Source organism: Lissotriton vulgaris, chromosome 7, assembly GCF_964263255.1.
Source record: "Lissotriton vulgaris chromosome 7, aLisVul1.2, whole genome shotgun sequence".
Lineage (NCBI taxonomy): Eukaryota > Metazoa > Chordata > Amphibia > Caudata > Salamandridae > Lissotriton > Lissotriton vulgaris.
The window spans coordinates 1,351,377,072-1,351,392,174 of record NC_141695.1 but is presented as its reverse complement, the minus strand read 5'-3'; the positions used below and the strand labels follow the sequence as shown (position 1 = coordinate 1,351,392,174).

Genomic DNA, 15,103 nt, shown 5'->3' with positions numbered 1-15,103 from the left:
TCATTGCCGCCTGGCAGATGTCCAGGACCGGAATTCTGTGGGCTAACGCAATAGTCGCAGCTTTAGCTCTGTCGGAATTAGCTCTCAAGCCTTCCGGAGGTTGATTTTTGTCCAAAGCGTAGCAGAATTTGATGCAGACCACGACCCACCTGGAGCTGGTCCGCTTGTACACAGCTCGACCTTTCTTCACACCAACATACCCCACTGAGAGTTGGTCGTCCAGCCGGAACTCTTGATTCTGGTCAACGTAGAACGACAACGCTCTGTTTGGATCCAGACAGTGGAGTTGCTCCTCTTCTTTAGAGGGATGAGGATGAGCAAAAAAGTATGATGGATTGGCCTACATGAAACAGGGTGATCACATTCTGAAGAAAGTAGGCTCTTGTGCAAGGCACCTGTTTGTCAGGATATATTGAGAGGTAAGGCTGCTTGGATTACAAGGCCTGCAGCTCACTCACTCTTCGGGCAGATGTAATAGCCACAAGGAAGGCTGTCTTGTGTAAGAAGCTGGAGGGAACAGTTACGGAGAGGCTCCAAAGGAGCACACCTTAAGAAGGTTAAGACCGGACTACGTTCCCACGGAGGGATGATAAATGGCAAAGTAGGGAAGAAATTAACAAGACCTTTCAAAAACATATGTACAATAGGGGATTTGACAAAGGGAGGGTTGGTTAGGTAACTGCAAAAATGCAGAAAGAGTAGAAAGATAGCCCTTAAGTGTGCCTAGAGCAGAGGCCTGCTGGGAAAGGGAAAGACTGAGAAGCAGAACCTCAGAAAGGGGGGCAGAAAGAGGATCAATGGATTCTTCTGCACACCATGCCACACATGTTTTCCAACAGCAGGCATATACCATCTTGGCGGAGGGACGCCTGGCTGCTAAGATGACATTACAGACTTTGGGAGGCAGGTCAAGAGCTGTCAGACTTCCACCACTCAATCTCCCTGCAAGGCAGCAGAGACTGGACAGGTTCGGTGGAGAACACTCCTCTGTTGTTGGAACAGAAGGTCCTCTCGATTGAGCAGCTTGATCGAAGGAACAATGGCCTAGCTCTGAAGCTCAGGATACCACACTCTTCGTGCCCAATCCAGAGCCACTATCACTACTTGAGCCTGGTTGTTCTTGATCTTCTTTGAGAACTCTGGGCAGGAGTGGAATGGGACGAAAGGCGTAGAAGACGCCTGTGCTCCACTCAAGACACAAAAACATCTATATCCATGATGTTCTAGCCATGTCCAGAAACGCAGGGCCTCTTGATAAAGGGTCCACGACTCCATCCCGCCGTGTTTGTTGCAGTACCACATGGTAGTGTTGTTGTCCATGAACACCTGTACTAGCCTTCCGGTGGAGAGCAGAAAGGCTTTCAATGCAAGCGAGATCGCACGAAGCTCCAGCAGGTTGATGTGAAGTCATGGTACCACTAGAGACCAGAGTCCTCTAATCTCCAACTCTCCCAGGTGGCTGCCCCATCCCAGGAGTGGCACATCTGTCACTACTGTGAGATCTGGTTGGGGAAGGGAAAGGGGTCTGCCTCTGACCCAATTGCTGTCCGTGAGCCACCACTGCAGATCTTTCTCAGTTCCCTACGAGATATGTACCATGTCGGAGAGACTGCCTTGATACTGTGCCCAATGGAACTTCAGGTCCCACTGCAGAACCTGCATATGCCACCTGGCATGTCAGCAACAGGATGCAGGAGGCCTCAAGGTCTGTCACAAGGGAAATCCAGGATAGAGGATAAAACATTGGTATCATAGCCTGAATATCCTGGACTCGCAGCTCAGGAGGGTAAGCCTGAAACTGCACTGTGTCCAGAACAGATCTGATGAAGGAAAGCGTCTGAGAGGGAGTCAGGTGTGACTTCAACATGTTGATGGTGAACCCCAGCGAGTGCTTAACGTCTGCTGTAGTCTGGAGGTGGGGGAAGACAGTCTGGGGTGAACCATCCTTCACAGTCAGTCGTCGAGATGGGGAAAGACTGCCACCCCTGATCTCTGTAGATGAGCCGCAACCACCGCCGTCACCTTGGCGAACAATCGAGGGTCACTGGTAGGTGTTCTCCCATGAACCGCAGGTAATGCTAGTGGGCAGGCCGGATAGAAAAGTGAAAATCCTGCAAGTCTAACAATACCATCAAGTCTGGGCCCAGAGCAGACAGGATGTGAGCTAACGTGAGCATGTTGAACAACTTCTTCTTGAGGAAGTAGTTGAGGGCCACAGCTCTAGGATAGGATGAAGGCATCCGTCCTTTTAGGGCTCCAGGAAATAACAGGAATAACAGCCACAACCCACTTTTGGTGTTGGCACCCTAGCTATGACACTCTTGGCCAAGACAGCCGTAACTTCCTGGCGGAGAAGACACAGATGATCCTCCGTCAGCCAGTCTTGATGGTGGCATGGAGGGAGGGGTTATCATGAAGGGGAAGGAGTAGCCCGTTCGGACGATTTGGAAAACCCACCCGTCCGATGTTATGGAATGCCAGTGGGGCAGGTGAATCCTGCAGCCAACTGGGTGCCCATGTTGGAAAGAAGGCAGATTAGGATGGTTTGCAGGCTGCAGCTACTTGGGAGGGGTGGTGGACTGACTAGACTGCTGGATGTCTGACCCACAGGATCTGTGGGTACCGTGGCGTCGCAAAAGCTGGGCAGCATGCATGAGGGTAATGGCGTGGCTGGAAGTCCCTTCCGTAGGCACGAAAGGTGGATTGAGGGAGATATGAGGCCATTGAAAGGCCTAAGGACTTGGCTGTAGCTCGAGAAACATATTTAAGACATATGAAAATCCAAGCGCTCCTTTTCTTAGACCAATCAAATATTGAAAACGTGTAGAATACATGTAAATAAAGCCAAGTCTCCAGCAGTTTTGTAAGATAACATAAAAAGAAAGGCCCATGGAAGTCTCCCACCCTGCCCTTGCATACCTTATCCTCGTGCAGGGACAAATGATGCGATGCCAACATCCTGATTCCCAGCCTGGAGGTCAAGGTCTTGTCCAAGAAATAGCGGATTACCTTCTCATCCTAAAAGACAGAAAAGTCACAGGTCTGAGTGTTTTCACGGCGCTTGTGCATTGATTGTACTAGCTTTGCAGGTAGCACTTGTGGGCACAGAGATGGGAGTTCAGGAGCTCTCAGGGTCACTCTCCAAAGTGGGTATGTATCTTTTATTATCAAGTTAACTTGAGTATAGTAAGCTCTCACTATCAGTGGTGATTGATGTGATGTATCTCTAAAAGTCAAGGGTGGGTAACCAACCAGGTGAGCAAGGAGCTTGCATGGTCCAGCACAGGCAGAATTGTGATCTTCTCAGGCAGGCAAGCTGGGTAGAGCAGAGAAACTCTTACATTCAAGGAAGGTAAATGTGAAATAAACTTTTTGGGTGACATAAGCTAGATATCCAGGGACCTCTAGTGTTTTTAGGGCTCAATGGGTGGAAAAACATCATGGTCAGAGAGGAAGAGTATGCAGTGAGTCGTTGCAATTAGTGGGTGCAGTGCATAGAGGTAGCTTAAGGTTACTTTCATCATTCACAAATGGATGGTGACTTTCAAAAGACTAACAGCATGATGTCACTGAGACACACACTACAGTAGCCAGAAAAGGAGGCCAGACACTGAAGATGAGTCAAAGCGTCATGTGCCAAGTATGTCAAAACCACATTCTCAGTCTCAGCTCCATCGAAAAACTGAAATATTATGAGAGCTGATCCTACAGAGAGCTTGGAGACCAGATATTTGCTTACATGGGCCATAAATAGCATGAGTCTCAATGCAATTGCTATTCTGCAAGTATGTAGAGTACTTACCTTCAAGGGAATGTTGGCACTAATACTTTTCCCTATAGAATGCTCTAGGAATATTTCTTAGCGGGGCAAGATAAGGAAAGCTGTGGATGGGATGCTAAATAAGGGGTCCACCATTCGGCGATCCAGGGTTTTTCCTGCACAGGTTGCTTTATAGAGATTACTGCAGAGGGTTCTCCTGCTTCATCCCTGAAAGGGTTCTCCTGAGGAGATGCACTCCTACAAGAACTGTTCGGGAAAGATGTTCTCAAAATATATTACTGCAAGTGCTGTTAATTGAATTTTCTGGATGCTGCTCAGAGGGGATTCCTGCTAGGGCTCTTCTGGAAAATGTTTTTGCAAGCCTAGTTGTATGTACGCCTTAGCTTTTTTTATAGCACTGATTACCTGAATATGTTTGCGGCTCTCTCTTAGCCCCTCTGCCAGCTGGGTCACCACATCCTTATGATCGTCCATGAGATCTCGCACCAGCTTGCAGTACTGACCTTCCGTCTCATGGTCAGTTATCTGAAAGAAAAAAAGAACACAGAGAAATAAACAGTGAAGCCATTAGACAAAGAATAGGAGCTTTTGCTCAGGAAGGTGTGTGCACCTGGAGGTGCTTGGGTTGCGGGTGACAGTGGGGGTGATGGTGGAGGGAGACTCTACAATTCAACCTTTGCTAGCAGGATATAGAAAAGAGCATGCATATCACAGTGAACGACTAGCAGGAGAGAGATTTTTTTTGTTGCTCTCTGTGTAAGTAAATTGACTATTGAATTTAATCAATTCAGAAAAACTGCTGTCAATCTTACAAAACAAGAAATATCTGCTGGCGGGCAGACTTACCCATTTCCCACCCAAACTATGACGGTTGCATGGAATATTCTTATAAATCAAAGTCATTGTGCCCTACTTTTATCACAGAACATTTTTACAAGGTAAGTGTAAATGAACAATCCTACTGCAGAAACATGTTGCACTTCTGCCAGCTGAGATCACACTTTGCCATAGCGCATGCCTCCCATTAATAGAATAACAACTGATATTTTTAAAGAGACTGAACATAGGATTTCTGACAACTGATGCAAGGTCTGGGAATTGAAGAATAGCTTCAGAAGATAAACGAGTGAGACCAAACCCCAACAGAACAGTTGCTCTGAAAGATCAGTCAGGGAAGAGCCTTCCACCAGCATATAAACAGTCTTATTAACTATGATGAAGCTGTAGAGGGTAGGAGACTAAAGTTGAAACCCATGGAAATAGTTTAATATTCAGATAAAGTGAGAAAAACAAAAAAGAATGGAAAATGAGAAAAGTAATGACAGAGAAATACAGTAAGTGAGAAAATAAACAAACGTACATTTTACATAAAACATAGGAGGTGCAAATACTGGATTTCCATGGATTTGTAATAATCATTGGCAAAGTCAACTGTCTCTCCTTTGGGACTTATTAGCTATGTCGAAGGTTCTAGCCTTGTTATGCAGCATCCCATGTGCTGTGCCGCGTAACTTTAAAAAAAGAAAAAAGCCTATGAGGCGACATGCCACGTAATTTTGTAGGTGCACACACATGCAAAGGACGCTATCACTTATTTTTTGCTTTTTATTTGGCGCAGTTGGTTCAGTAAAGAAAGGGGGGGGAAGCAGCATGGGAGGGGGAGATTCAAAGCAACACAAACAGTAGGGAAGTGGTTGGAATCACATAGAGAAGTAACTCTGAGTGTGTTGCGGGAAGCACAAACGGCACAAGTGGTGGAAGGGAACATGGAGGGTGCATAAACTCAGGTGGTGGGGGATGGAGGATGGATCGCGGAGGGGTTGCTTGGGGGAGGAAGGATCACGGAGGGGTGGGTGGGGTAGGATGGATCGCGGAGGGGTTGTGTTGTATATCTTCTTACTTCAATGTGGCTTCCTTGTGGTAGCCTTCCCTTTGTGTCTTTTCCCTTATTCCCTTCCAGAACCCTTACTGTATTCAAAATGCATTATCTTTAACCCATCTTAATTCCAGACTTGACAGTTGCCGTCTGGTCAGCTGGGGAGTTGTACGTTTCTCCTTTGCTCTTACAATAAACCTCTACCTGCTAGTAAGAAGACTCCTACTGCATTTAATTAATTTTACTTACATAATTCTCACGACGATGACTGAAACTGGCTGGACTGCGTTAGATCAGCTTTTGAGCATTTAAAGGTGGCGTCTTCTCCCTAACAACGCATCCTAGCATGCAGCACTGTTCAACGACTCCGTGGGTGTTCTCTGCAACCATACTGACTACACCAGTGAGTTTTGCTGTTCTTGTGCTTCCAGTCACATCGTGCCTCCAGTTACAGTCTCTGCCCGTGCGATCATTGGTGCGTGCGAACTGTTGCTTAGTAACATACTGCAGCATCTGTGGTCAAGCCTTTCCTTTGTGTCGGCAGATAGATGCAACACGCTACGTTCTGACGTGTTTACGAGCATCAACGGCCATCTTGGATCCACAGCGTTGAGTACTGTGACGCTGCTTTCCCTTGCGTTAAGGTGCTTTTCAGCACGCACCTCTACGATTGTTCTTATGATATGCTTTCCGCGTATTGTCATTGTGTTGAGTTTTTCTTCAATGAGCGTTTCGGTGATACGCTCAACAATTACAAGGTACTTTTGACATTTTATTCTACTTCCTAAAACGAGCGCTAAGGTGATGCGCTCACCTTTTACATGTTTCTTCAGGGTTTATCATAGTGTATCATTCGGTGATACACACACCACACTGTATCTTTTCTTAGGTTATAACGTCTTTTAACATTTAGTGACTATTATTTCCTTGCTATTACTGTTGATTGTGATTACATTTGTATTTTATCTATACTCAATTGTCTTATTTAGGTAGTGTTATGCTAATTTGCGACATTATTATGGCACAGCAAGTTACAGTGGCTCTTCCTCCACCTTTTCTCACTAAACCTGGCACACAGCAAATTCCTAGTGAAGATTGGATTGTCATGTTTAACAATTACTTTGACGCCCTTGATGGTCAAGATTTTTCTGCTAAACGTAAAAAAGGTTTGTTATTGAGTGCCCTGGGGAAAGAGGCTCAACGCATCATGGAATATTTGCCGTAGGCTTTGCAAGCGAGTGGGCAATCATTGCCTGATGTATATTAAGATGCTGCCAAAGAAGAAAATTTAGTTATGAATAGGTACTAATTTTAATTTTATACGCGCAAGCAACGCATGGATGAATCTATTGACGATTTTGTGGCACGTTTAAGAGAATTATCTGTGCAATTTTGGTACTATGGTTGATGAGTTAATTCGAGATCAATTGATCGTCCAATGCAATCATAAAAAGAATCAAGAAAGACTGTGGGCAGCTAAGAATCCATCCTTAAAGGTAGCAGTGGATCTAGCTAAAGTAGTGGAGTAATCCGAAATATATATGAAAGAATTACAAAGGTCCAGTACTCATACGCAAATATCTGAAGTATCTGAAAAAGACATTCTGGATAGGGAGACTCTTGATGAGCAGTCAATCGCTATACTCAAGCAAAAAGGAACATTTTCTAACAAGAAAAGCACTTTTGTAAAAACCTCCACAAGATTTTGTTCTTGATGTGGAAGTAATGTTCATGCTTCTGACGCAAAATGTTGTTTTGCTAACAAAGAATATTTTAAATGTGGGAAAATGGGTCACTTCTCAAAAATGTGTAGATATAAAGGTAAGCCCAGAGTAGCTGTTGTGGAAGACAGTTGCACAGAAATTAGGAGGGAGAGAGACATAATGCTAATGGTCGAAGATTCATCTACTGACGTTATAAATGAGAAGAGGGAGATATGACCTAAGGCACAGTTCACCATTGATGGCCATGTGGTAACCTTAATGATAGATTCTGGCTCAACGTGGACTATAATTCCTGAGTCTATGTTTAGAATGGAATGGGGTGATAAAGTACTTGATGAGAGTGATATTTCTCCTACGGGGTATCAAGGTGAACATATAGATATGTTAGGGTGTTTTGATTCTGACATTTCTTTCTCAAACTGTTCCATTAAAGGAAGGATTTATGTTGCTTTGGATGGTCCACCAATTCTGAGTTGATTCATCAATATGACCTACATTTCATTGGGAATCCAAGGGCACCGGCCCAAGTCATGGTGGTAGATGAGCATTCCCTCAATGATATTTTACAAGATGCTAATATAGTCTTTAGAAATGAACTGGGGGAACTTAAAGGCTATGTTCACAACATTTTGCTTAAAAATTGTGCTGTTCTCATTCAACACCAACTTAGGAGAATTCCCTTGGCAGTTAGAAACAAAGTTAAATCTCGGATTAATGAAATGTTGCAAGGTGGTATAATTGAACGAGTTGAAGCATCTTGGAATATCAACTGAAGGCACGAACGATGGGTAAGAGAAAACATGCTATCCCGGCCCTAAGGAATGCCCATTATCTGATACTATAACGAGTTACCTCACTATTACAATGGGAGCCATGGTGTTGAATCTTCCACTGGGTGCCATAGGCCTGCCCTCCCGGGTGATTTTGAGGGCGGACTCGCGGGATTTACAGACTGGGTGTCTAGTGCAGTGGACATGTTAGCTACCCTCCTAGGCTCTCCAAGCGGTCTCCCTCTAAACCTTGGTTCACCCCGGATCTTAAACTGCTTAAGCATGATTGTAAAGTTCTAGAGCGGAGGTGGCGCTGCAGCGACTTCTGTCAAGCAGCTAAGCTACAACTCAGGCGCATACAAAAAGTCCTATTATGTAAATGTAAATGTGCGTGTCTTGTAAAGCGTACTGCTACCCGGAGGCGTCCTAGCGCTATAGACCGCTGGGGAACCCGTCCTGGCTTTCCCTGTGAGATGTTCCCTCCTGGGTATCTCCAAGGTGAAACCAGGCATCCCCGGCGTTTGTGGGGGGCCGTTGTGGAGATGAGGCAAGCTGATGCCCAGAGTTGCCGAGTGTGATCCCTGGTTAGAGTAGGCACAGAGGCGAGAATTATCATGAGGCCATTACCCAGGCTAAAAGATCCATAACATTCCAAATGACATCATATATCTAGAGCATCAGGCAGAGAACCAGGGCAAGGGAGATGCATTACATAAGAAGCAGATTACTACACACTTCTACTCTGCACGCATTAACAATAATGCCAAGGAAATTTTTGCTATCGTCCAGAACTTCAACTGATTCCTGGTGCGACAATCTCTCCTGTTTCTTCAGGGATAAGATCTGTACCATTCAAGCATCCTTTACCCCCTGGGACAGTGCTTTAAGGGATAGGGTTGGCGACATCTTTGGCCCACTCTACTCTTCGCCTTCAGGACTTCAGCCCAGTGGATTTGCCTGAATCTCTCAAGCTCTTAAGGGGCATGAAGTCTGACACCGTTGAAAGTGTAAGATGGGCTTGGGGTAAGATAGCGAAGAGAGCGCATGTCAAAGCACTATATGCCCCGTCAATGCCCTTGAAAGGGAATCCATTACTCACACCCCTGACAGATGAGGCAATAGTGAAAAGAGCACAGACGCACAACTTACACAAAGGGGGAGACCTGTACCCGGCAGGAGAATTTCTAACGCTACAAACTATGTGTCGTTCAGAGGCCCTCACAGCATCTGATACCTTGCTTTACTACCAGTTAAGAGCTGCCTGCAGAGCCACTTATGATGATTTTCCCAATGAGCCACCTCTGCTGCCAGCGTTGGAGAACACTCTAGCTAATGCCTCGCCTACAAGCTGGTTACACGTATATATAGTATAACACAAAAAGAAAACCCAATCGCGAGCATCAAGTCGCAAGAGGCCTGGAATGGAGAGGCGGCCTTAGACATCACTGAGGAGCAATGGAGCTATTGTTGTACCCAACTGGAGTATCTGTCGCCAAACTACAGGCTCCGGCTTATTCACTTTAATTACCTGAACCGGTTATACCGCACGCCCACTCAGATGCACCGCATGGGGTTATGTGAGGATGACAGGTGCTGGAGATGCGATGTACACACTGCCAACTTCACACACATGGCTTGGGACTGTCTTGAGATCTCACGATACTGGGGGAGATCTTTGGACACATTGAGCATATAATCGGTACCGCTATTGAAAATCGATTAGATTGGCGCTGCTGGGGTATGTTAGAGATATCCCAGTGAAAAGACGTAGACTTGCTGCAATGCTGCTGCTGCTGGCTAAGAGACAGATAGCTATCCACTGGCGGAAAAAACAGCCGCCTGCAGTGACGGCCTGGATAAAAGCGGTTGTATATTGCAGGGACCAGCTTGCGGGATATTGGGAGCAGATGCCGAATTGCTCTAGGCCTGCGGATATATGGTCCCCATTTACAGACTGGCTCCGACTAGGAGGTGCAGACCTGCAGTCAGAATAGCTCTCACTTAGCTGACCATTAACGTTTACATTCACACGGCAGAGGGCAACTGCGACAGACACAACGCACTATTACACAGCCGCATGGGGGAGGAACGTTTGGAGAGAGGAGAGATTCAGCATGCGAACCACTGCTAACTGTAAATTATTGTGGCTGATTTTGTTGCTGTTCATGTTGACTTTCCTGATGTCCCGTACTGCATTATATTAACTAAAGATGCATCTTGTACAGACTCTTGACATTGACTGCCACGCTGCCTGCCTCCGAGGTTGTTGGCCAAATAGCCGTGTTCTTGGAAACTGTACGATGGCTGCCGGCCTCCGGGTTGTGGGCGCTGAGCTGTGTATTATCTGGTGACCCTATAAAGGTTTTTGAAGAAAAAAAAACCCACAAATAATAAGGGGATTATATGAAGATGGGCTACAGTAGACTCTCAGCATCTCCTCAAGGATTTATTAAAGGAAAATAGGGGTCAAGTATTTTCCTACTTGAATGAGGAGCTTGACACCAAGTTGGTCCTAAATGCATCTGAAGATATTGGTCAGTCAATAAGTGGCCTGACGATCATCAGGAAAAACAAAATGGAAAACAAGTCACAAAGCTGGTTCGATAGAAATTGTTCTAGGACTCACAAAAATCTTTTAGATGCCCTAAAGCAGGCCCCTCAGGACAGGGAGTTGGTGAGTTCATCTATACGTGAATATAGACAGGCTATTTTTCAGAGGAAAAAAGATATCCTCACTGAAGCCTAGGATAAACTTTATACAGCTAGTACTAGTAATGATACCTACTTTTTTTTTTTAGAAAACTAAACAAACCCATCTTTGAAGATGACACTAATACCCAGATTGTAGATAATATTCCACCTCACGGCTGGGCAACATATTTGTCAAAATTTCATAGCATTAATGGAGAATACGATAGCTTTTTTGAGAAACCTATGGCTGTGTTTTACATTGAGAAGATATCTGTAGATCCGCCTATGTACAAGAAAGTGATCTCTGGCCTGAATCGTTCACAGGAAAATAAGGTCCCTGGTCCAGACAGGGTTCCAGTAGCTTTATTTGTAATTAATTCTGATCTCTGGGCTCTTCTCCTAGCTATTGTTCTGAGAAGTGTGGCAACAGAAGGTCCATCAAAATCCTGGTCCTGTGCAAACATTAGACCAATCTTTAAAAAGGGCAACAGACCAGAGCCACGATGCTACCGCCCAATTTCTCTAATAGACACCACCTGTAAACTTATGAGGAGAATTTTACTAGAAAGGTTAGAGTCTTGGGTCATAGATAAGGGGTACTTCTCAGATGAACAATATGGTTTCAGATGAGGTATTGGCACTGTTGAGCACTGCCTTAGTCTTCATCGTATCATTTCTAAATACACTGTGGTTTAACATGGCAGTATACATCTAGGCTTTATGGACCTAACTACAGCCTTTGATTATGTGGATAGAGGGAAACTGTGGTCCATTATGATTGACATAGGATTTGACCAGCCAGTGGTCCATGTTTTGGCCCAGATAGATTTGGGAGTTACAGGGAAGGTTAGGTATGAACAAAAACGTTTAAATAGATTCTATCTTTTTATATCTGGATTGGGTTTAAAACCAATACCACCAAATCCCAGATCATGGTCATAGGAAAAGCCTCAAAATTGCAGACGTCCCAAAATATAAATAGAGAAAAACTGCTAAATGTCCCCATCTTCTCTTATCTGGGAATCCCCTTTGACCAGTACTGCGCCTGTATGCACTTGACTAAGTGCAGACGGTTAAGGCTTGAACAGTGTACTGTAGCGCTCTTAAGATTTGCAAGGAAATTGGGCAGGAAACCTTTGGATGTTATGGTGCAGATCTACTCTTCTTATTACTATTCCGCTTTTTGTTAGATCTAGTGCCATTAAAGGACTCTGTCAAATAACACCCCCCCCCCCACCCCCCCCCCTGTGGAGAGCTGTACTCAATCAGACTATAATTAATGATTGCAAATCATTAGATAAAGATCTAAAATTTACCTGGTTGAGGTACATGAAAGAGCATCTTGCCCTGATTGGGAGAGGACTTCTACCATAATCCATCCTTATTGTCCAACAACTCTGAGAAACAACTAAAATACAAATTCTTGCCATAAGGGCTCAGCAAAGGCTGGAGATTGAGAAAGGGAAAAATATGGTAGCTGATTTTTTCTCCCTTGTCACCACCACTACTATGGAACCATATCTCACATTTTCATTATTGTTAGAACCTGAGGGGAAAAGAGGAGGACAAGGCTTCACGTGCTAGAAGGAAAAATACAGAGAGGGTGCACTCACATAGGAAGTTGAGCCCCCCCCTCCCCCAAAAAAGAGAGTTCAAACTAAAGGAGGGGGAGGAGAACTCAGAGCAGAGAGGACAATGATGTAGAATGAAAAGGAGAATTAAACACATCTACAAAAGCAGCAGCAGATCCCTTCTAAGGAGCAGTGGGTAAGGTTTAAAAGAGGATGCTCAAAATTACAGGAGCTTGTTAAGTAGGATCTGCCCACACACATACTCATGACAGATACTCACCGGAGGGTACTCACTCAGCTTCTGAAAGGCCCGGATATACAACTCATGCTGTGGGGCAAGATTAGAGAAAAGAAAAAATGAGAATTGCACTTGAAGGACAGGTTCTGCTGAGAGAACAAGCGTATGTAGGGGAGGAGACACCTACCACATGGAGAATAGTGGGATTGCAGCCGATGATGAAGGGCAGGCTGCGGAAACCTTTAACTCTATGAGCGATGCGCACCGGTAGCTCCTTGTGCAGGTAGCGGGCACTTTTCTAGAGGAATCAAAGGTGAGAAGTGGAAAGGAGAGCGGGCCAATGAGTGTGCATGGCAAAAATTCCTGCTCCCATCGCCTCACACTCGCATTTCAGTACTGAAGAAGCTTAAAAGAAATAAACCCCATGGGGTACTTAGTGCTTCTACACCCACCAGCAAACACAAACTGCCACAGATTGGTTTGTAAACACCAACATAAACCTGTACGGTCTTTATAGTTGTTTTAATAGTATTTTCTTTACATAGGGCTCCTATTCAATCCTGTTGAAGAATAAACCCTGTACTGGGACAGAGAGTGCAGGGTTTCATGAAATGTGCAGTGACACAAACACCTAATCTAAAGACTTGGAACATGAGCAAGATGTTTATGTTCAGAATAACTGCCACATTGATTCAACAAAAAGCATGGAAAAGTTGCAATCTGAATATGAACTCTTTGGTGGTTAGTGGCTGGAAGAAGAAAAGTTGGTTTTCCTTACCAGGATGTGGCTGCCGTCTTGGGAGCGGCCAGAATACAGCATGGTGGTTGGTGTCAGACGCACGGAAGGCTAATAAGGAGACAAATCAAGTAGATTTTAGCAGAAATCTAAAGAAATGCACAGCTCAATTGAATTCCAGATGATCTGCACCAGACGACAGAAATTTCTATTAGCACACTGAGATTTTTATTGACTAGCTACTATAACTCTACAATCCCAACCTTTACTAGACAGACACTGTCAGCAAATCCTACCACATGAACCCAGAAACCCTTTGCAGACTAGTCTATCCTATCCAAGGTACTGACCTGTATAAGCTGTCAACCATTGACAATAAAACCAAGATCTCTTTCCCTATTCAGCCTAACCAAAATCTTCATTGCTTCAATCATAGTTTGCTGGTGAATCACAGACTAGTGATGACCTGATTCACTATCCTAACTTCCTAGTGCCTTAACTCACTCTGGCAGAAACACATCTGAGCCCATGATGCTTTACACTGGCTGAGCAGAGTTCTGAAAGAGGCTACATACAAACGTCCTGAATGGGAGCACAAGACGACCCATTCTGATAAATAAAAGGATCAATTGCCACTGAACTTGCCCTTTTGCCCCTGGAGAGACTGTTGCACAATATGCAAGTAACTTCCTGGTTAAAAAGACCCAGAAAAATAAAGCAGTTAAGAGACAGGTGAAGAAGAGTAAAGGAAGTCAACAAAGGACAACCCTGTGATGCAAGGGAGGGAGTATATGGGACAGCATGCACAGTAGGTTAAGGTAGAGTGAGACCGTGAGCCTATGTGAAGTGAGGAAGAGGAGCACAGGTAGCGAAGGAGAGGTCAAATCAAAACTGGTGCCAAGGCAAGTCGGGTCGAAAGGACAAAGAAGAGCCAGGAAGAACTAGAGGGAGAATAGATTCGAGGAGAGAAGCATGAAATAGCTCCCCTGGTTAAGAGTCCTTTAGTTCACTTGTTACAAGGGCTCCATTAAAAAGACAGTGTGTGTGTTTACATGTAGCCTCTAAAGAATGCGGAGAGCAGGGGAATATCAATTCTGGACTCCAGTGTCTATTATTCACGTAGCAGTGATGACACACGTTCGGCGTCACCTCTCCTGCTCTCGATCGGGCATTTACTTAAGTACTACATGAATAACAGACTCGTGGAGTGAACGCTTTGGGTTCTACCTACACCCTGGAGTATCCCAGTTATCCCTTTGATGGAATTTAATACCAGTCTGGATATCTATCGTTCCTGTGCTTCACTATTCAACCTACATCCTGGATACTATATGAATACATGTATGTGCTGTACTGTCACCAGAAACACAGTCCTGAAGAGACCCCGTATCTAGAGGGTCGAAACGCCATCAACACCATACAAAAGAGAGCCTGAATTACATTATTATCCTTTGTATTGAGCTTGTCCTTTTGAATTTTACCAATAACCTGTTTCTCAGTTTTTTTCACTATGTCACACAATACTCGCCAAAATAGGTTACAGTCACTTCACTGGGGTTCACAATACCACTACGAATTTGCAACGAAATGCAAATATGTTAATGGCTTATGTTTAAGGAAATACGTCTGTGGTACAGATCGTAACTGCAGAATAAAATTACCTACTTCGGCTGAAGTAAGGTATATCTTTAATTAAAAGGTTTATTGGGCTTTTTT

At 44.6% G+C, this 15,103-nt stretch overlaps 1 protein-coding gene across 7 annotated transcripts in view; it reads right to left on the bottom strand.

The window, feature by feature from the left end:
• BCKDK (branched chain keto acid dehydrogenase kinase) overlaps positions 1-15,103 on the bottom strand; it is a 392,864-nt gene that overhangs the window by 139,606 nt on the left and 238,155 nt on the right. For all 7 annotated transcript variants that reach the window (XM_086932026.1, XM_086932025.1, XM_086932028.1 and 4 more), the window contains 5 exons: positions 13,430-13,498; positions 12,839-12,949; positions 12,694-12,741; positions 4,187-4,306; positions 2,920-3,018 (listed from right to left, as the gene is read on the bottom strand). In XM_086932026.1, the coding sequence (XP_086788152.1) occupies positions 2,920-3,018; positions 4,187-4,306; positions 12,694-12,741; positions 12,839-12,949; positions 13,430-13,498 (447 nt within the window). The remainder of the gene's footprint in view (positions 1-2,919; positions 3,019-4,186; positions 4,307-12,693; positions 12,742-12,838; positions 12,950-13,429; positions 13,499-15,103) is intronic.